This window comes from Salvelinus namaycush, chromosome 24, assembly GCF_016432855.1.
Source record: "Salvelinus namaycush isolate Seneca chromosome 24, SaNama_1.0, whole genome shotgun sequence".
NCBI classification, from domain to species: Eukaryota; Metazoa; Chordata; class Actinopteri; order Salmoniformes; family Salmonidae; genus Salvelinus; species Salvelinus namaycush.
Window position 1 is genome coordinate 30,124,487 of NC_052330.1, and position 22,177 is coordinate 30,146,663.

General features: G+C 42.9%; 4 protein-coding genes and 1 long non-coding RNA gene across 8 annotated transcripts in view; 2 read left to right on the forward strand and 3 right to left on the reverse strand.

Annotated features, from left to right (window-relative positions):
- The window catches only part of LOC120019386 (dynein heavy chain 8, axonemal-like), a 52,068-nt gene extending 50,056 nt beyond the window's left edge, over positions 1-2,012 (forward strand). Inside the window, 5 exon segments of the mRNA XM_038962674.1 lie at positions 29-185; positions 446-598; positions 789-978; positions 1,163-1,284; positions 1,376-2,012. Coding sequence (XP_038818602.1) covers positions 29-185; positions 446-598; positions 789-978; positions 1,163-1,284; positions 1,376-1,663 — 910 coding nt within the window. The 3' untranslated portion in view covers positions 1,664-2,012.
- LOC120019165 (SAYSvFN domain-containing protein 1-like) lies at positions 1,755-3,480 on the reverse strand. The gene is made up of 2 exons (XM_038962460.1): positions 2,983-3,480; positions 1,755-2,863 (listed from the first exon to the last, which is right to left on the reverse strand). Exons 1-2 carry the CDS (start codon positions 3,121-3,123, stop codon positions 2,549-2,551), a joined length of 456 nt encoding a protein of 151 aa, XP_038818388.1. The 5' UTR covers positions 3,124-3,480; the 3' UTR covers positions 1,755-2,548.
- A 2,386-nt stretch (positions 3,481-5,866) lies between these two features.
- LOC120019168 (SAYSvFN domain-containing protein 1-like) lies at positions 5,867-7,448 on the reverse strand. The gene is made up of 2 exons (XM_038962465.1): positions 7,000-7,448; positions 5,867-6,817 (listed from the first exon to the last, which is right to left on the reverse strand). The coding sequence occupies exons 1-2, from the start codon at positions 7,216-7,218 to the stop codon at positions 6,500-6,502; spliced, it is 537 nt and encodes a 178-aa protein (XP_038818393.1). The 5' UTR covers positions 7,219-7,448; the 3' UTR covers positions 5,867-6,499.
- A 49-nt stretch (positions 7,449-7,497) lies between these two features.
- On the forward strand, positions 7,498-8,426 carry LOC120019169. The gene is made up of 2 exons (XR_005472297.1): positions 7,498-7,753; positions 7,949-8,426. It is a non-coding gene; the product is annotated as an uncharacterized LOC120019169 (long non-coding RNA).
- A 1,064-nt stretch (positions 8,427-9,490) lies between these two features.
- Positions 9,491-21,126, reverse strand: LOC120019166 (cytospin-A-like). 4 transcript variants are annotated; one of them, XM_038962462.1, is made up of 13 exons: positions 20,937-21,126; positions 20,414-20,547; positions 19,512-19,663; positions 17,676-18,164; positions 15,915-15,988; positions 14,218-14,864; positions 13,941-14,034; positions 13,724-13,799; positions 11,594-11,669; positions 11,406-11,502; positions 11,173-11,289; positions 10,921-11,089; positions 9,491-10,748 (listed from the first exon to the last, which is right to left on the reverse strand). In XM_038962462.1, exons 3-13 carry the CDS (start codon positions 19,549-19,551, stop codon positions 10,687-10,689), a joined length of 1,941 nt encoding a protein of 646 aa, XP_038818390.1. In that variant the 5' UTR covers positions 19,552-19,663; positions 20,414-20,547; positions 20,937-21,126; the 3' UTR covers positions 9,491-10,686. The 4 variants fall into 4 exon arrangements, with proteins under 4 accessions (XP_038818390.1, XP_038818389.1, XP_038818391.1 ...); XM_038962461.1 differs by having other exon boundaries at positions 19,497-19,663; XM_038962463.1 differs by having other exon boundaries at positions 11,594-11,633; positions 19,497-19,663; positions 20,937-21,124.
- Positions 21,127-22,177: the final 1,051 nt, after the last annotated feature.

Sequence of the window (22,177 nt, forward strand, 5' to 3'; positions counted from 1 at the left end):
TTCATATTATATACTGATTCTTGTTCAGATATCAGACCAACACGTCTGCTGAGGTGCTGGACACCATCACCAACATCCAGCCCAAGGAAAGTGGAGGAGGAGCAGGGGAGACCAGAGAGTCCATTGTCTACAGACTGGCAGAGGACATGCTGGAGAAGTTGCCCCCCAACTACGTACCCCATGAGGTCAGTGCTCACTCTGTTTATGAAGGACAGGAACACAATGTAGCAAAATGTTTTGCAACGAATAATACAAATCTATGTTCTCATTGTACAAATTACAGTAATAACTCCCTGTTTCAAAATGTTTTCCACTTACTGAACACCCCATATGGTTCTAATGATGGACTTAGCCTTAAGATGCTTTTGGGAAACCAGCCCTTGGCTGTAATGAGCGAATACACTGTATGCTCACACAACAACTTATATTGTGATGTGTACTGTAGGTGAAAGCCAGGCTGGTGAAGATGGGTGCCTTGAACTCCATGAACATCTTCCTACGCCAAGAGGTGGATCGCATGCAGCGGATCATCGGAGTGGTGCGCACCAGTCTGGTCGACCTCAAACTCGCCATCGACGGTACCATCATCATGAGCGAAGTAAGAGAGCTGGCTAGAATGACCACTATAATGTATTACGACTATATTACATGTTAACACTTTAATTGTGTTATATTTCAAATTAATATTTAGAGGTTTATAGCTTATAAATCTGTAATAACAATGTATGAAATTGTGTGTTATTTTGATGCTTAAATATTCAATGTCATATTCATGTTTTACCTCCTAGAACCTGCGTGACGCCCTGGACAACATGTTTGATGCACGCATCCCCAACATGTGGAAGAAGATCTCGTGGGAGTCGTCCACTCTGGGCTTCTGGTTCACCGAGCTGCTGGAGAGGAACACACAGTTCTACAGCTGGGTGTTTGAAGGCAGACCCAAGACCTTCTGGATGACTGGCTTCTTCAACCCTCAGGGTGAGTCTCGTTCAAACCGTGAATTAGGCTAACTGATCAAACTTGCAGGGTAAGTTCAATTTACTTGTAATATTCAAAATACAGTTCAGCATAAATTAGCTTGTCATGTCTTCATCGATTACATTTGTTAGATATGTCATTATAATCCTATCTCTTTATGTTTGCACCCTCTGTATGGCTATAGGTTTCCTGACTGCCATGAGGCAGGAGGTAACCAGGGCTCACAAGGGCTGGGCTCTGGACACAGTCACCCTGCATAATGATGTGCTGAAGCAGAGCAAGGAGGAGATCACTGCTTCTCCTGCTGTAAGTAGCCTCATGCAAAATACTATCATTGACAACACATGTACAAGATACAGCTTTCCCTCTTTACCATCCATCATTCTCTGTCTCTCAGGAGGGGGTCTACGTCTACGGTTTGTACCTGGACGGGGCCGGCTGGGACAGAAGGAACTGCCGTCTCATCGAAGCCACTCCCAAGGTGTTGTTCTGCCCCCTGCCTGTTATTCACATGTTCGCCATCAACTCCACCGCCCCCAAGGACCCCAAGTTCTACATCTGCCCCGTCTACAAGAAGCCTCGGCGCACAGACCTCACCTACATCACAGGGGTTGTGATACGCACGGTGCAGTCACCCGATCACTGGATCTTACGTGGTGTTGCCTTGCTCTGTGACATCAAATGATGGACAACTTCTCAGTATTTTTTGGGTGTTTGTGTAACCCTGTGTGGTTTCACTCAAGTAACACAAATAAAATATAAAAAAATCCAACTAGTGAGATGTAGACATTTTTATGGAATTAACAAGCAGTTTTAAATCACAACCAATACTAGTGTTTCGTTCATTGAAAGAGTTGAGGTGCATCCAAGCATCATAAGATAATTTTAACAGAAAAATCACAACTCGCTCACATTTCAAAAAGTTCCTTAACTAGCTACATATTATAACACCAGAAAATGTGATTTAACCCAAAAAATGTAGTATCCATTATACTGGGAGTTACAGGTTAGGTACTGTTTGGTGTAGCACAGAATTTAAGACCAATTTAGCTTGGCGATACTGTATTTGTCCTCGATTCGTGGAAGAGTCAAAATGTCCTTGTCCAGTTGCAGGGGGTGGGGTCCCTTTGAGTTAAGAAAATGCACTGTTATTAAAATAAATATTTTTTTGCTCCATTAAGTAATCCAACTATATGTGTATGTTGTCATCTTGTCTATTTCAAGTCTTCTCTCATTGATCCACCCCAAAGTGCTGCATGTCATGACAGACGCCGGTCTTGATCAATGAGAGAACTTGAAATAGACAAGATGGCGGCGTACACATTGTTGGATTACTTCATAGAGCAAAACAATACAAGTATTTTAGAAATTCAAACGGACACCCTGCAACTAGACAAGGTCATTTTATGAGACTCCCGTTTCCACGAATCGAGGCCGAAGGCAGCATCAAAGGTTGGTTGAAAATTCAGTGTAACACCAAATAGTACCAACCTGTAACTCCCAGTATAATGGATACCAATTTGGGGGTTTTAAATCACATTATCTGGTGTTACAATCTGTAGCTATTCCTTTACATGGTTAGCTGAAGTATTCCCATTTCACAGTCCAACTGCTCTGCTGTGAGGGTGCCCATGAGAGGCTGACAGTCAGGGTTGAATACTGAGTAAGCGCTCAGTTCTCCAGGTTGACGTTTAGCTGGGCTCCGCAGCCCCTGGTAGAGCCAGTAGAAGAGGGAGATTAGGAAGAAAGGCAACCCGAAGGCCAGCTCAGCGAACAGCCCAAGCAGAACCAGCCAAAGCAACACCTTCAGCAAAGTCCGGTTTGCAAAACCAAGTTGCCTTGAACCAAGCCTTCGACCCAGAATGCAGTCCAGCAGACAGTCATCCTAAAAAAGTGAAGAGAATCACGAGTTAGCTAACATTGAGGGGTGGAATTGAAATAAACGATCTATGCCATGACGCTACCTCAGTGCCTGAAGTTGTCGTTTTTTTGTGTTTAGCCTACCCCACACTGTAAAGTCCCTGTAGCCTGAGGTACAGCAGGCATCTGATATTTTGTCAACTCCTGTGCGTCTTTATCAGCTGTTGACTCCCAACTGGCTGACTTCAAAGTGCTTCCACTGCCAGGTGTTGTTATGGGCTGCATCTCACAAGCCCTTGTACGGGGCTCTGAACTTTGCAAGCTTTTGCTAATGCTAACAACTTCTGATTCATACTCATGCAGAAATGAAAGACTGTGTGACAATGTATGCACTGTGCACGACCGGTATCAAGCACTGATAGCTAGCGAACTAGCTAGCTAGACTGATTTGAGACGTCACTTTGTTCTAGCAAATTGCCTCTCGATTGTGTGAAACGTAATCTAATCAAAAGCGGAAATGTTATATAAGGTGCTTTCAATGCATTGATATAATTCAAAGTTTCACTGTCACAAAGAGTGATGTGAGAAATCCGTTAAACAGATCTTAAAATATGTTGTTCTACTTCGGCAAAGGTATTTATAACTAACCCCGGGTTGTTTACTTCCTGTTCCGGTTCGGGCGTAAGTAATGACGTCTGTTGTGTCGTAAAGCGCAGGGAAATAAACTTGACTCAACCGATAACTCAGGGTCGTCACTAGTTACAAACTTTAACCACTGCTAACCTTATGCCTAACCTTAAATTAAGACCAAAAAGCTCGTTTTACAGCTTTATTCTAAAAGGGACTAAATGGCATTTTTTCCTCATCAATCTACACACAATACCCCATAATGACAAAGCGAAAACAGGTTTTTCGAAATTTTTGCAAATGTATTAAAAATAAACAAATACCTTATTAACATAAGTATTCAGACCCTTTGCTGTGAGACTCAAAATTGAGCTCAGGTGCATCCTGTTTCCATTGATCATCCTTGAGTCCACCTGTGGTAAATTCAGTTGATTGGACATGATTTGGAAAGCCACACACCTGTCTATATAAAGGTCCCACAGTTGACAGTGCATGTCCGAGCAAAAACCAAGCCATAAGGTCAAAGGAATTGTCTGTAGAGCTCCGAGACAGGATTGTGTTGAGGCACAGATCTGGGGAAGGGTACCAAAAAATGTCTGCAGCATTGAAGGTCCCTAAGAACATAGTGGCCTCCATCATTCTTAAATGGAAGAAGTTTGGAACCACCAAGACTCTCCCTTGAGCTGGCAGCACGGCCAAACTGATCAATCGGGGGAGAAGGGCCTTGGTCAGGGAGGTGACCAAGAACCCGATGGTCACTCTGACAGAGCTCTAGAGTTCCTCTGTGGAGATGGGATAACCATCTCTGCAGCACTCCACCAATCAGGCCTTTTTGGTAGAGTGGCCAAACGGAAGCCACTCCTCAGTAAAAGGCACATGACAGCCTGATTGGAGTTAGCCAAAAGGCTTCTAAAGGACTCTCAGACCATGAGAAACAAGATTCTCTGGTCTGATGAAACCAAGATTGAACTCTTTGGCCTGAATGCCAAGCGTCATGTCTGGAGGAAACCTGGCACCATCCCTACGTTGAAGCATGGTGGTGGCAGCATCATGCTGTGGGGATTTTTTTCAGCGGCAGGTCTGGGAGACTAGTCAGGATCAAGGGAAAGATGAATGGTTCAAAGTACAGAGTAATCTTGATGAAAACCTGCTCCAGAACGCTCCGGACCCCGGAAGGTGAACCTTTGTCTAAAAGGACAACGACCCTAAGCACACAGCCAAGACAGATGGCGCCGACAGATATAGCAGCTCTGCTTCTAGCTCCTAAGCAACTTTGCAGTATTTTGTTATTTTGTGTTATTTCTTACATTATTAGCCCAGAAAATGTTTGTGTTATTACAGACAGCCGGAAATAACTTTTGGATATCAGAGCGGTGGTAACTCACCAGCATTACGACCAGGAATACGACTTTCCAGAATTGGATCCTTTGTTCATACCCCCCCAGAGTAATTGCTCCAAAACCCCGCCGGTGGAGAAGAGGTATTCGGAATGGACTTCTAGTCCGACTCAGGAGACATGCACATCATCCACGCTTCCGAGTATATTACTCGCTAATGTTCAGTCTCTGGATAATAAAGTAGACAAGCTCAGGGCAAGGATTTCCTCCTAGAGAGACATCAGGGATTGTGGCATACTCTGTTTCACAGAAACATGTCTCTCTCGGGATACAGACAATCACGGACTACAAAGGCAAAACCAGTCACGTCACGGACACCGACGTCTTGCTTCCGGACAAGCTAAACACCTTCTTTGCCCGCTTTGAAGATAATATACTGTTTTCTATTCTACTGTATTTTAGTCAATGCCACTCCGACATTGCTCAATCTAATATTTATATATTTCTTAATTCCATTCTTTTACATGTGTGTATTGTTGTGAATTGTTAGATACTACTGCACTGTTGGAGCTAGGAACACAAGCATTTCGCAACACCTGCTAAATATTTGACCAATAAAATTAGATTTGACAATGCAGGAGTGGCTTCAGGACAAGTCTCTGAATGTCCTTGAGTGGCCCAGCCAGAGCCCGGACTTGAACCCGATCTAACATCTCTTTAGAGACCTGAAAATAGTTGTGCAGCAACCATCTAACCTGACAGAGCTTGATAGGATCTGCAGAGAAGAATGGGATTAACTCCCCAAATACAGGTGTGCCAAGCTTGTAGCCTCATACCCAAGAAGACTCAAGGCTGTAATCGCTGCCAAAGGTGCTTCAATAAAGTACAGAGTAAAGGGTCTGAATACTTGTGTAAATCTGATCATTTTTTATTTTGTAAAAATTTGTAAAAGTAACAGTTTTTGCTTTGTCATTATGGGGTATTGTGTGTAGTTGGAGGGGGGGGGGGATTTAGTTAAGGCTGTAACATAACAAAATGTGGAAAAAGTCAAGGGGTCTGAATACTTTCTGAAATGCACTGTATTTCAAAAAAAAAAAGCCCACTTTAAATCTCAGCTTTTTAATTAGCTCACCCATAAGTTTATAAATATATTTTTTTACATTAGATCTTTGTCAATCCGAATGCCCAGATATTTATAGGCAGGAACCCGATCAATGGGAGAACAATCCAATGAATAAATATGTAGTTCATCTGATTTTTTTTTGCTAGAATTAGAGAACACATATTTAGTCTTGCCCACATTAAGTACAAGTTTTAAACCAACCAGGGCTTTATGTAAGGCAACAAAGTCACATTGCAGCTCTAGCCTGGTCAACAGTTTGCAATGGCATACATAAGTGTCATCTGCATACAGATGACTATTACATGTTTTAAGACCAAAATAGTAAAAAGCAGGTCCTACTACAGTAATACAATTTTACAAGCGGATGGTGCTTTCCCAGCATCATCAATATGCACTTGTGGTGAATGATCTTGTAGTATGGAATAGGCTCCATTTGACTTCAAAATCAATACCAGCAATGTGCTTCATTCAAAGAAATACGTTGCCAGTTCCTTTTTAGTACAATGGGAAGCTTAAAGTACAGTAGCTATTCCATTTCAGATTAAAGTCAGTTGTTTGAGTGTCTTGAAGGGTTTCATCTGTTGGCCAGTGGTCTGTAGCCCATCTCTCCCTCTAGCTGCTCAGCTGTAAGTGCACCCAGGAGAGGCTGACAGTCTGGGTTGAACACTGAGTAAGCACTCATTTCTCCAGGTTGGCGTGCAGTTGGGCTCCGCAGCCCCTCATACAGCCAGTAGAAGAGGGAGATTAGGAAGAAAGGCAACCCGAATTCCAGTTCCGCGAACAGCCCAAGTAGAACCAGCCAAAGCAACACCTTCAGCAAAGTCAGATTTGTGAAAGCCAGTCGCTTTGAACCAAGCCATTGACCCAGAGTGCTCTCCAGCAGCCAGTCATCCTAAAAAAATGGGGGGGGGGGGGGGTTAAATGAAGTTACAGTAGCTAACATTGACAAAATGGAATCAACCTTTAACAAGCATGGTCAATGAGTCTCCAAAGAAAGTGTTTATTAGTCCAGGACTAGGCCTAAACAGTGTAGGGTAACCAGCCCCTAGTATTTTGAGTAGATTTTTAGCCTACCCCCCAATGTTTAGTCCTTGTAGCCTGATGGACAGCAGAGATTGGACTATCTGTCAACTCCTGTGTGTCTGGATCAGCTGTTGATGACTGGCAACTGTCCAACTTCAAAGTGCTGCCATTGTCCGATGAGTTTATGGGTTGTTTTTGAAAAGATTCGCTCTTCCTAGCGGCCACATCAGCCCTTCTTCGGGCCCTGAACTCCGCAAGCTTTTGCTCCATATGTGTACAGATTCTGAGTCATGCAGCAATGAAATAATGCGTGGCAACGCGTGCACGACAGTTCGCTAGATTTTTTTGAGAGGTCCCAAAAAGATTGTTCGAGTGAAATCGCGTCTTCTCAACCGCGGAAATCTTGTCTAAATAGTGTTATGGTAATAATTGAATTCACTGTCACAGGAAGTATGAAAAGATTTTCCTTAACAAATCTGTTTCACTTCAGTTTGTTTACTTTCCGGTTCAGCTAGGCGTACGTAACGACGTAGATTGGGTCGTAAATCGTCAACCCCATCATCCGGTTGACAAGCCAAACTTGCTTTTCTTGGTAGACGGTTTGTCTTTATTCAATTTATATGTTGTAAGTAACCAAATGTACAATTGACTGATTATTTAGGTATTTAATTGCGCATTCCAGAGCATTATAGATTATAATTCAACGTGTACAGTAGTTATCTCTGCTCAGCTAGCTAGCTAATTTAGCTACAATCCTACTCATGTCAAAATTCTCCATCCATAGTTCTGGATTAATCGAATAAAGGTAAATATATAGCTAGATCAATATGCCCTTTTAGATATGTCCCTTTATGTTTGTATAAGAAATGGACACAGGAAAGTATTAGAGTCACTGACACACTACATAAAAAAGCAGAAGTCAGCTAGCTAAGTATTTTAATCTGATTCACATTATTCTTTGCAATATTCTCTCTAATATCCCAATTTTTTCCTGACACAGAATGGACAGCCCCAGCCCAGCAACCCACCCTCACTGTTGAGCAGGCCAGATGTAAGAACAGTTGTCACATACTTTTGTCTTATTACTAATGCCCAGTAGTGGCACAGATCTCTTCAAACTGCTTGTGTTGCAGTGGTGCTGAGTGAGGTCATCCAAGCCTTCTCTGTGCCAGAGAATTCAGCGCGGATGGAGGAGGCACGGGAGAGCGCCAACAACATGGTCAAGATGCGATAGCTGGTGCTCCCCATGGCCACCCAGATCCAACAGGAGGTCATCAAGGTTTATGGCTTCAATGAGGGAGAGGGTGAGGGAAGCCACTTTGTGAAACCAGTTCCATACAGAATGAAAGGGTAGAGATAGACAATCTATTGTCACTTGTCAGTGGCATTGTTTTGTGTGAAGACTGAATGCTATCTTTTTGCGTCATGTTCAGTTTGACCTATACTGGAAAAAAATATAAATGCAGCAATTTCTATGATTTACTGAGTTAATTCATATAAGGAAATCAGTCAATTGAAATATATTCATAAGGCCCTAATCTATGGATTTCATATGTTGGTCACAGATATCTTCTTAAAAAATGGTAGGGGTCGTGGATCAGAAAACCGGTAAATATCTGGTGTGACCACCATTTGCGTCATGCAGCTCGACACCTCCTTCGCCTTGAGTTGATAAGGCTGTTGATTGTGACCTGTGAAATGTTGTCCCACTCCTCTTCAATGGCTGTGCGAAGATGCTGGGTATTTGCGGGAACACACTAACACGTCAATCCAGAGTATGAAAACATGCTCAATGGGTGACATGTTTGAGTATGCGCAGGTGGAAATTCCTGCAGTCAGCATGTCAATTGCCCTCAACTTGTGGCATTGTGTTGTGTGACAACTGCTCATTTTAGAGTGTCCTTTTGTCCCCAGCACAAGGTGCACCTGTGTAATGATGATGCCATTTAATCTGCTTCTTGATATGCCACACCTGTCAGGTGGATGGATTATCTTGGCAAAGGAGAAATGCTCACTAAGAGGGGTGTAAAATTTGTGTCATACTGAGAGAAATAAGCTTTTTGTGCGTATGGAACATTTCTGGGATCTTTTATTTCAGCTCATGAAACCAACTCTTTACATGTTGCATTTATATATTTGTTCAGTGTATTTGTGAAATCATGGTGGTCAATCATAGTAGTCATTGCTTGTTTTAGCTATTTTTCAGGTGTTCTTAAATTTGCCCGTCTGGTGAAGATGTATGAAACTCAGGATGCAGAGATAGCAGCCATATCAGTCAAACTGGGGTCTCTTCTCCTGCCTCCCCTGTCCACTCCACCCATAGGTGGTGCAATCCCAGCCTCCTAGCAAACTATTTTATTGTGGACCGCCTTGTTTTTCCAGAAGGGACATCTACAAAATGTTACTGTACTTTCATCAAGTACGTGCAATCAAGTACAATACTGCTATTGTATAAAATGTCAATCTCAGTTGTCACAGCTAGATAAATTGTATTAATATAAAACTCAAATTTGAGATTTTTATTAAAGATAACAGCAACACAAACAGATTAAAACAACCTTTATTATGGCAGTAACGCTTTGGCAACTGTTAGTCATTTATCATTCTCGTACATTACCATTGTCACAGTAAAACTGTTTAGGGAGGGCCCCTGTGTCTCAATTTATACTTGAGACACATACAATACATCACTCTTATTTCTCACATTCTCCCTCAATCACAAAGACAAGCAAACATTGTAGGATCCAGTACTTATATGGCCTCATTGTTGCTCCTATTATCAGACAAAACCTCATGACACAGTTCATTCCCATACTCCATAACAGGAGACAAGTCCCTCTGTTGGATAGTCCACCCTATGGCACTTCTGTTTGCATACTACATTTAAAACATTTACTTAAATTTTTTTACAAACAAAACATACATTAAAAATATTACTAGCTAGACAGCACAGTACACACATTTTTCAAAGGCAGTCACTCTTGGTTGATCGCATTTGTGATGCACACAATGCCATTGAATGAACTCATTCAAGTTGTCCGGACCTTTTTTCTGCTTTGAATTGGGGTGTATACAGACATTAAAATACTACTTCTGGCTACATTAATATCACAACGGGATAGAGTTTTCTAAGGGTATAAAATCAGATACATGGGGAGAGCGTGTCTATAACATTCAAATCTTCCAGTTAAAAACTTGTGACAGACTTCATATTGTTGATAAAAATTTAAAGGCATCCAAATAAGTGCACAACAGAGTGAACAGCAGTAGAACCCTAAGTGATGAACTTGAAGTCATTGTTAATTTTTCCTGGTGCAAATAGTAACATCCTTCCCATATCCACAATTTCCTAATTTATGGTGCTCCTTGTGGTCATTTCCAATGGCTCCTCATTCAGTGCAATCACTTTGTATTTACCAAAAAAAAACAGCTCTCAGCCCAAAACCCCCATGGTCAGCGCTTTCTGAAATCAAGATCGACCCAGTTCACAGTAGCTCCATCCACAGTGCACCTACAACCAATGGCCAGCAGCAGGAGCCTCTTTTCACAAAGAGTGAGGCTGAAGCAGAATTCCGTTCCAACAGTAGTCCTAATCCCCCTAGTGGTATATCACTCAGAGTCCAGTTCATGATGCAACAAAAATAAGCAGACTGGTGGTGGCAGACCAGTTAGACGTAGTGTTTGGTATGGAACCCAGAAGGGAAATTACCTTACATCTCAAAGTGACGAAACATGTTTTCAACATACCCCAGGACCCTCTGCCAGTCGGGCCCACCTGGTCTCAGCATCTCCTCCACGGTCTGTCAAGCAAACACAAACACTATGTTGAAGAATAATAACTCCATACTCTCCATCATGGACAAACTCTATTCTCATGCAAAGGTGCCCACTGAGGAGTACTACGCAAGGCCCCAATCACAAATGCAAACATCAGTGACACCTTACATTTTAGTCACAAGTCAAGCTCCCTACCGTATTTTCCCAACAGCTGTGTTCCATGTTCATGGTGACGTGTTAGTACGAGTAATATGCAGGTGAAATTCCCAGTAGTTAGCCCAGTTAGTTTAAATGTGGGTCTCACCAAAGTGGCTGGGATTCCAACACTCTCCCCTGTCTGGAAGGCTAGATCCAGGTTCTCGCTCTGCACAGAACAAGTTTAGGACTTAACTGTAGGGTCAATATAACAATATGTGCTGTATGTGAATGGGTATGCATTCCTCTTACCTTGTCTCCTGTGCTGAGACTACTGTAGGGGATGTGTGTGGGCAGATAGGTGTGGTACACAGCACAGAAAGCCAGACCATCCTCCCAACTGCTACTGAAGTTGGTGATCTCAATATTCTGTAAAAAAATTAAAAAAATAAATCTAAGGTTTGTATGGGTCAGAATACAGAACGATGTTTTAAAAATATGAATGTTAAGCTTGAGTTATTCTAGAAAACCTTGCCACTTCTGACCTTATAGCCCTGGGTGCGGCTTTGACACCAACGCAGGAGTGAGTTCCGCCTGGAGCCTCCATGACGTCGCAGCAGCATGCTGAAACCATCCTGAGGTCTGGAAGGTGGATAGCAGACAAACGTTATGTAGATAGAAGGCTTTATTTGGGCATATTTCTTAAGTATCTCTAGAGGGCCTGTCTACTCACCTGAACAATGGGTCTGCGTTCTGGTCCTCCTCCTGTTTTTCTGCCAGACATGAGCAATTAGTCAAGAGCACGGTAACTTTAATGCGGAAGACACATTTCAGTTGATTGCATTCATTGTACAACTGTCTAGGTAAAAAGAAAGCAGTTGTGGATTAACTCATATACAGTGCCTTCAGAAAGTATTCATACCCCTTGTCTTATTTTGTTGTGTTACAGCCGTAATTCAAAATGGATTAAGTATTTTTTTTTTTATCTCCACACAATACACCATAATGCAAATGTATTGAAAAATAAATACCTCATTTACATTTTAGGGATTTAGCAGACACTTATCCAGAGTGACTTACAGGCGCAATTTGGGTTAAGTGCCTCGCTCAAGGGCACATAAACAGATTCTTCACCTAGTTGGCTCGGGTACCTTTCGGTTACTGGCCCAACGCTCTTAACCGCTAGGCTATCTGCCACCCATAAGTATTTACACCTTTGAGTCAATACTTTGTAGAAGCACTTTTGGTGGCGATTACAGCTTTGAGTCATCTTGGGTATGTCTGGATCAGATTTGCACATCTGGATTTGGGGATTTTCTCCCATTCTTGTGTGCAGATTTTTTTTAGTTCTGGTAAATTATATGGGGAGCGGTGAACAGCTATCTTCAAGTCTTTCCACAGATTTTCAATGGGATTCAAGTCTGGGCTTTCGCTGGGCCACTCAAGGACTTTGACATTCTTGTTCTGAAGACATTCCAGCATTTCTTTGGCTGTATGCTTTGGGTCATTGTCCTGTTGGAACATAGACTGGGGCAAAGATGTAAAGTTATTTGCACTCTGAAGCAGGTTCTCATCTAGGATTTGCCTGTATTTGGATCCATTCATTGTTCCCTCTATCCTTACCAGTCTCCACGGCAGGGATGATGTTAGACAGGTGATGAGCTGTGCCTGGTTTTCTCCAGACATATCGCTTTGCATTCAAGCTTAAATTTGTCTCATTATATCAAAATCTTTTGCCTTATGCTCGGAGTCTTTAACAAACTGGCTCTAACCAGAATAGAAATTAGGAGTGGGAGGCCCCAGTGCACAACTGAGCAAGAGGCCAGCATCCCGGATGCTGGCCTTCTAGGCAGAGTTCCTCTGTCCGATGTCTGTTATTTAGCCCATCTTAATCTTTTATTTTTATTGGCCAGTCTGAGATATGGCTTTTTCTTTGCAACTCTGCCTCGAAGGCCAGCATCCCAGAGTCACCTCTTCACTGTTGACATTGAGACTGGTGTTTTGCGGGTACTATTTAATGAAGCTGCCAGTTGAGGACTTGTGAGGCATCCGTTTCTCAAACTAGACACTAATGTACTTGTCCTCTTGCTCAGTTGTGCACCGGGCCTCCCGCTCCTAATTTCTATTCTGGTTAGAGCCAGTTTGCGCTGTTCTGTGAAGGGAGAAGTACACAGCGTTGTACAAGATCTTCAGTTTCTTGCCAATTTTTCGCATGGAATAACCTTCATTTCTCAGAACAAGAATAGACTGACGAGTATCAGAAGTTATTTGTTTCTGGCCATATTGAGCCTGTAATCAAACCCACAAATGCTGATCCTCCAGATACTCAACTAATCTAAAGGCCAGTTTTATTGCTTCTTTAATCAGGACAACAGTTTTCAGCTGTGCTAACATAATTGCAAAAGGGTTTTCTAATGATCAATTAGCCTTTTAAAATCATAAACTTGGATTAGCTAAAACAACGTGCTATTGGAACACAGGAGTGATGGTTGCTGATAATGGGCCTCTGTACGTCTATGTAGATATTCCATTAAAAATCAGCCGTTTCCAGCTACAATAGTCATTTACAACATTAACAATATCCAAACTGTATTTCTGATCAGTTTGATGTTATTTGAATGGTCCAAAAATGAGCTTTTCTTTCAAAAACAAGGACATTTCTAAGTGACCCCAAACTTTTGAACGGTAGTGTATATAAATGAGATATTTCTGTATTTCATTTTCAATACATTTGCAAACATTTCTAAAAAAAGATGGTTGAGATTTTTTTTTTTTTAATTCAGGCTGTAACAACTAAATGTGGAATAAGTCAAGGGGTATGAATACATTCTGAAGGCACTGTAGTTAATGAATTGACACACACTTGTATAGAAGCTGGACCAGCTGTCCTGTCGTTGCAGTATGCGGTCCATCCTTTTCCCTTTGGCTGGCTCTTCTTTCTAGTAAGAGATAGAGAGAAGAGACAGACAGGACATACTGCATACATGCATGACTGATCCCAAAATGGACCCTTGAATTTCAAGTTCAGGCTTTCTGATAGCATTTCAAAAACAAACTTGTTGGTTGAATATTAGTGTTACCTTGCAGAGAGGCAGTGTTGTACTGGTAGTGGTCTGGGAGCTACCATTCTGTGCAGGGAGAGAGTCAGTGGGCAGGGGAAGTCGAGAGAGGCTCCTGGAACAGATAAGATAGGCCACAGTTAGTTGCCACAGAAAAATGTAGGATATGTGTGTCTATAGCATGGCCTTGCGCAACAAGGTCAAAGGTTGCTCCTAGAGACACAGGCTGGCTAGCTTACATGCTCCAGATAACAACAAACAGATGGTCCACCCCTAAAATGCATGTTGAGGCACTCACCTGGAACGCTCTGACATCACCACAATCCTCGGTGAATCTCTCAAGCCACACCCCTTCTCCCCAGCTGCCAAATTCCGTAGGTATGCCGCCGCCACCCCCTTCACTTTGAGCAAGTTCTCCCCTCCTCTAACAAGCTCCTTTGGAAACTGCCCTCCCATGTTAACATCCTCTCCCTCACTCTTCACCCTTTTCTCTCCTTCCACTTCTCTTTCTGAATCCTCTCTTTTCTTCCCATCCAGTGCCTCCATCGTGCTTATGTCTTCACTAGTGTCTTCTCCCTCCGGCCTCTCCTCCGTGTCTCTTCCCTCTATCTCTCTGTGTGAGTCCTTCTCTCTTTCCCTCAGTGAGTCCCTCTCGCTCTCCCTGAGCGTGTGTCTCCGTGTGTCCAGCTCAGCCCTAGTCTGTTGGTGCTCCATGGTGAGAGCAGACAATCTGTGACAGGCCTCTCTGTGTTCAGCTCTCAGGCTCTCCAGCTCCCTGTCCGTGTCCTGCTGTCTGCACTGGGCCTGGTCCAGCTGGCCCGCCACATTCCCATGGCTCTCTCTGAGCGTGCCTAGAGTCTCTTCCGCTTCCACGCGCAGCCGGTCGGCCACAGACACTGCCACCTGTAGATCACACTGGAACTGGAGCCACTCAGCTCGCTCAGTCTGCCAGAGAGAGAGAGAAAGAGAGTTAAAGATCCTGTACACTCAAACCAGAACCATACATCAGAATATAAGAGAGTGCGTTAACTCATTGCATCAGAAAAACATAATCATAAAGAAGAGACAGGGGAACTCGCAGGTGAGAAGTAGATGTATCAGTTTACATCCAGGCCAGCAGAAAGACATGCATACATCTGTCACTGTCTCAGAAAATCTATAGTGCTGTTGATACAGTCTACAGAAAACATGTCTGACAAGCAGGGACTTTGCTTTAGTCAAGTAAAAAAAAAAGATCAATAGGTTACCAAGTTCAGAGTCTGTTTTAGCTAAACTAGCCAACCCAATTCAGGTGAACGCATAAACAAGATATGCCAGGAATGCCTGCAATGTTCCTTGTGTACAGTTAACAGTAATATAGAGATAGAGGGACAAACTTCCATATGGCAGGGCCTTCACACTGCTCATCACTGGCTCATGTAGACTAGTTGTTGTACCATGTTTGCAGATGGAGGCCAATAGCGATACATATTCTCTAACAGAACATCTTAGAAATAAAGTCAAAGTGCATCACATTTTTAACCACTGATAAGCGTGCTTAGGTTAGCACAAATATTTCCATTTCATTCAGGCAGTAAGTGCAATGTTCAGGCTAGTTGCAGGGTTTGTGGAAGGCAGGGTTTCTCAATATTCCTGCTAACCTAAGCAACCTTATCAGTGGTTCAAAAATGTGATGGGGCTTTGACTTTTTTTCCTAAGATGTTCTGTTACAGAATATGTATGGCTGTTGGCCTCCACCATCTGCAAACATGGTGCAACAACTAGTCTACATGAGCCAGTGATAAACAGTGTGAAGTCTAAAATATCTCACATAGTACAGTACAGGGTAGAGAAGGGAAAAAGCGATCCACATCAAAGTAATAGGGATGGATTTGTGTGTGGTCTTAAAATGTCCTCCTCTATTCCCGTCGGCCGTGACCGAGAGAGAGGGAGGGAATGCAGTGGGAGAGAGGTAGGGAATGCAGTTGGGAAGAGAAGGAGGAACGTCTGCCTCACCCTCAGTGTGTCCTTCAAATTGCGCACCTCCTCGACCAGCTCCTCTCTCTCCACCAGCAACAGCCTCAGCAGCTCTGACACACAAACATACAGTAAACTTAAGGATGTATTGACACCCCTTGACTCTTGAATTCAAAAGGGATTAAATGAAGATGTGTTGTCACTGGCCTACACACAATACCCCAAAATGTCAAGGTTGAATTATGTTTTATGACATTTTTACAAATGAATAAAAAAAATGAAGAGCTGAAATGTATTGAGTCAATAAGTATTCAATAAGTATTCAATTTTTATGGTCAGCATAAATACGTTCAGGAGTAGAAATGTGCTTAACAAGTCACATAAGTTGCATGGACTCACTCTGTGTGCAATAACAGTGGTTAACATTATTTTTGAATGACTACATCTCTGTACCCCACACATACAATTATCTGTAAGGTCCCTCAGTGGAGCAGGGAATTTCAAACACAGATTCAACCACAAAGACCAGGGAGGTTTTCCAATGACTCTCAAAGGGCACCTATTGGTAGATGGGTAAAAATAAAAGGCAGACATCGAATATCCCTTTGAGCATGGTGAAGTTATTAATTACACTTTGGATGGTGTATCAATACACCCAGTTACTACAAAGATACAGGCATCCTTAACTCAGTTGCCAGAGAGGAAGGAAACTGCTCGTGGATTTCAGGGAGGCCAATGGTGACTTTAAAACAGTTACAGACTTTAATGGCTGTGATAGGAGAAAACTGAGGTTGGTTCAACAACATTGTACACTGAACAAAAATATAAAGGCAACATGTAAAGTGTTGGTCCCATATTTTATGAGCTGAAATAAAAGATCCCAGAAATGTTCCATACATACAAAATGCTTCTTCCTCTCAAATTTTGTGCACAAATTTGTTTACATCCCTGTTTGTGAGCATTTTTCCTTTGCAAAGATAATCCATCCACCTGACAGGTCTGGCATGCCAAGAAGCTGATTAAACAGCATGATCATTACACAGATTCACCTTGTGCTGGGGACAATAAAAGGCCACTTTAAAATGTGCAGTTTTGTCACACAACACAATGCCACAGATGTCTTAAGTTTAGAGGGAGCATGCAATTGGCATGATGAATGCAGGAATGTCCACCAGAGCTGTTCCCATGTTTCTGAGAGAAATACACTTTTTGTGCATATGGAACATTTCTGGGATCTTATATTTCAGCTCATGAAACATGGAACCAACACAACATTTAGCATTTATATTTGTGTTCAGTATACTTTAAAATCCATGCAAGACCTGAAAATGGATGTCTAGCATTGATCAACAACCAATTTGACAGAGCTTAAAGAACTTTGAAAATAATAAATGGGCAAATGTTGCACAATCCAGGTGTGGAAAGCTCTTAGAGACTTACCCAGAACGACTCACAGCTGTAAATAGCTGCCAAACGTGTTTATACAAAGTTGACTCAGGGGGTGATTAGCTATTTCTGCATTTAATTTTCAATACATTTGCAAACCTTTCTAAAAACATGTTTTCCCTTTGTCATTATGGGATACTGTGTGTAGTTGGATTATATATATCTTTTTTTTAAAATCAATTTCAATTCGGCTTTAACAAAATGTGGAATAAGACGAGGGGTATGAATACTTTCTGAAGGCACTGTTCATACTGTAAGAACCTGCACGCACACTCTGTTCAGTAGAGAAAAGACAAACATAAACTATTATGAACCGATTGGGTTGCTATGGCCACACAGATGCAGAGTCCTTACCGGCTGCTCCTGCTGGTGCGTCCAGGCCCGGACTGAGCTCCAGTGCAGACCTGTGATGTTCCAAAAGGCTAAACAGTGCCAGGGCCATCTCCTCCCCAGCTCGCTCTGGCCTTGCATGGGGCTCCATCCCACTGTCCCGCTCCTGCCAGCTATGCTCCAAAGGGCTACCCTCAAACTGAGGCTGCTGGCCTGGAGACACAGGGCTGCTGGTGTGGCTGTTAGAGCACCGTACTGTCTGCCTTCCACCTTCCATCTCAATCCCAGTCCCCTGCGGAGACACACTGCTTTCCACGCTAATCACGGCACATTCTGGGGGGACGGACAGTGTGTGTCTCCATTTGGAAATGGGGGAGGCTCCACCCTGGCAGACGATGCCCCGGGTGGCCCCGGAGGACGGTGTCCCCTGCTGCAGCAGCTGAGCCGCGGCTGGAGCCAGGTCAGAATCAGAGAGGGAAGAGGGAGGAGTTTGGAACAGATCTAAATGAGACCCTGGAGAGAGACCAAGGGAGTGGAGAGAAAGAGGGAAGGATTAGAGAAAGATGATATAGGGTAAGGAAGAGATGGAGGGAAGAGGAGAGATGAAGATGAACAGAAAAGCGAGAGAGAACTGCTGTCCTAAGCTATTTAACTATCTATAAAAACAATACAGAAGAAGACCACAGTTGGCTGCGCCCCTTGGACGATGCCAGTTGGCTGCGCCCCTTGGAGGATGCCAGTTGGCTGCGCCCCTTGGAGGATGCCAGTTGGCTGCGCCCCTTGGAGGATGCCAGTTGGCTGCGCCCCTTGGAGGATGCCAGTTGGCTGCGCCCCTTGGAGGATGCCAGTTGGCTGCGCCCCTTGGAGGATGCCAGTTGGCTGCGCCTCTGGGAAGATGCCAGTTGGCTGCGCCTCTGGGAAGATGCCAGTTGGCTGCGCCTCTGGGAGGATGCCAGTTGGCTGCGCCTCTGGGAGGATGGCTGCTGACGGACACTGCAGAGCCTGTCAACGCCTTGGCACATAGACATACACATACACTCATCTCTGAGTGGCCATATAGAGAGACAAACTACCTCACTGAATCTAGATGCAGCATCAATTTCCTGCTAGCAGCCAATTGATTAACATGGGAAACCCATACACTATGTTTATTCTCTAGTGCGCATTCACACAGACACACACACAGGTCCATAAAGATGTGTGCTTGGCCAGCCTATAGCGTCTCATGTTCCCCCTCCCCCTGTCCTTGCATTGGGCAGCAGAATTCTGCAGACTCCTCATTACGCTATCAGATGTGTTGCATGTGACTAGCGGTGCACACACACTATCCAGTGAGATATTCTCACCCCACTCTGAGTCTGTTTCCTGCATACTGAAAACAGCTAGAAAGGATAGGAATGGCCAGGGTTTTAAACAGGTGGATAGGAGAGGGATGCGTGTCAGAAAAAGAGAAGACGATGCAGGTAGGATGCATGACGTTCAACATCTAGCCAGCAATAACAACAGAAAAGAACTGAGAAACCCAGCTAGACAGATCGAGAAGAGGATGGATGAAGATAATTCACAAATTGTATAAGCGTACAAACAGCATGAAAGGAAATATTGTAGACAGATGCTCTTTCATTCACTCACACAAACACACATTGGAATGTTGGAGAAAGCAGTTAAGGGGTAATGAAGTCATTTAATCAGGAACACAACGTCCTGTGTCTGTGGGAATCAGGAACAGAATGTTCTAAACATAGTTACTGTCAGAAAGTCTAATATAATGAAATGTGACAATGACTGTAAGGCAAGCATTCATGTGTGAGACTAATTATGTAACCGGTGTGTGTGTATGTGTACGTTCATGTAGGGAACCTGTAGGGCCATGGCCGTCCTTTCCACCGACGTTACCCATGATGCAGCAGGTGCAAGGAGGAAGCAGTGTGAGTGTGCTTCCCAGCACCCCTCACTCTCCCCTCTGGTGCTCTCTCTTAGGTCCACCACAGATTGGATAGGGCATAATACACCTAGAAGTACAGAGAAAGCTCAGACCATTAATATTTTAATACAAATATGGTTAACACTACTAAATTCCCCTTTAATAGTGTGGGTACCCTGACTACAGTGGAAAACAATGTTTTTCTTTTTTTTTCTCAAGTGATGGGAGCAATGACTCATACTTAAAATGCTGCAAGGTAATTGAGCAGGGATGACTGCTGCTATATGTGCATATCCCTGCAGGATGTTCACCATCATCATGCCTGACTCCCCATGTCCAGTGTAGCATTAGATTAATAACACAAGTAGGCGATGAGAGAGAGAAAACCTGACAGTCCCCAGGGTTTAATGTGGAATTAATAGGTTGTTAAATTGATTAGGACAGCCTGATCAATGGAAAGGCAGCTGCTTAGTTTTCTGGACTGATGTGTGTGTGTGTGTGTGTGTGTGTGTTCTTGCAGAAAAAAATACCTTCTGAATACTAGTGTCTAATACTTGTAAGGCATGGTAATAAGGCTAATGCAAAACTCTGAACATTTACAGACATTACACAGCGGATCCTGAATAAAATAATCCCTGTGATATACAGTATCACCAGTTACCAATGGCATAGACTCGGTTCTGTAAAGGCAGACTAGACACTCGAGAGGGATACAATAACAAGACAAGAAATACACATACTATCTCAGTGTCTATTCGCTGCACACAAAAAATCACCTTGCGAGCTATTGGAATCAGGCAAACACAAACACTGTATTATCTTGTAATCAACCACCCACCTTGATATATATTCCCACGACCACGTAGCCTACCGCCCGATAAATACTGTTGTAGCTGTTTTTTCAGCTTTCCTCGTCACCGCATTTTTCTCCGTCTTCAATAGTCTGAGACAGGATTGGGAGGCTGTTTCCTGCTGTTGAAACGTGTGTAGTAGGAGAGTTACAGAGCGGAGAAAGATAATCGTGGGACCTGCTTGTAAGAAACGATGCGGCAAAACTGCGAGTCAGACGGAGGGACGGACTGTACTACGCCGCGCCGTTAAACCGTTGGGGGCATGGAAGCCAGTCTACTGTCCTACTGTGAGAAATTGTATCCTAGAACACTGGATATATTTAACTATAAATGTGTGTATAAAAAGCTCCACGGTCAGAAGTGTTGAGCGAGGAGAATATCATGAATTTGGTTTAAATTCAAGTTGAGAATGACAGATACCTGGGATACATTCAGTAGCTACAGTGTTGGAAGTTCCGACGCAATTATCATTTGGCAGAGAAGGTAGCGTAAACCTATTTAATAGAATACCTTTATTTTTCCTGAAGGAACTTCAGTTTTTCTTCAAGAGATTCTCCAAGTATTTTAGATCAGCAATCAACGAAGGGACCTATAGGATTCCAGAGGGGCCTACTAGAACTTTCCGGGGGTCTCTGACTATATACCTTTACTTGGCCCAACCAACCGTTGGACGGCGCTATTATCCTTTTACGTCGTTTGTCATTGCGTCTCTCACTCTTGTCCCCCCGCGTCCGGCTCGTACATAAAAACCATAAACCCCGCCTATTTCGATAATCTCTCTTCTTAAAAACGGTAACTAACCCTCAACCCCAATTTCAGCCTTTGCCCAACCCCTTCAAATGTATAAAAAAATGCATTCAGGTGAGATGTTGTGGGTGGAAGAAATTGTGCAAAAATATTCATTTTGCGGTGGGTAAATGTAGATGAAACACTTTCTCACTAAAGCAATACTTACCAGACGTCCACTGGCATATTCTGATAATAAAATGATGTGCATCGCATGCAATTATGGCTCTGAACAGTTAGCTCACAGTGATATGGCGCCGAGTTCCTGACATCTATTCCCACTTGCTGGGCGCTTCCCCAAAATATTTTGCGGTATTTTGTTAGGAAGAGAAGTGCAATCATCGCCTAGAAATTCAATCCAACCCGCATTGCAGTGTTTTTTCCAATGGTCTAATTAAAGCATAAATTGGTTTTAAGTACTGTATAAAAAAGCTACTACCAGGGCGACCCTTCTCACAGGTATGTTTTCACTTTTCAGAATTAAAACAGCGTGTTTGCACGGGATGAATATTGTAAATAAAGGGTTAAAAGAAGAAAAAAAAGATATGCAGCCCATGTGGGATTAAAACTCACAACCAACTATGAGACCATTGTTATTAGCGGACTGCGCCACAAAAAAGTTAATTTGTTTTCATAAATTTTTACATCAAAAAAAAGTACAAATATGAGTACTGTCTTAATAAAACAATTTACACCACCATGCTAGAGTACACTGGCTAATGTTACTGCCTCACGTTCAGCCAATCAGGTTGTAGCAGTCTGTTTACCCTGGCTGAACGCTGTGTGCAACATCAGGAAGTAACAGACATTCTTTCTTCAACTTTTTTAAATATTTATTTTTATTTTGAACACAACAAATACAAAAAAAAACAGAAATATACAAACAAGAGTACATAAACCTAACAGACAGGGGTATTATATATCAAGATTCATTTTCAATTTGTTAAATACTTTTATGGTGCTTA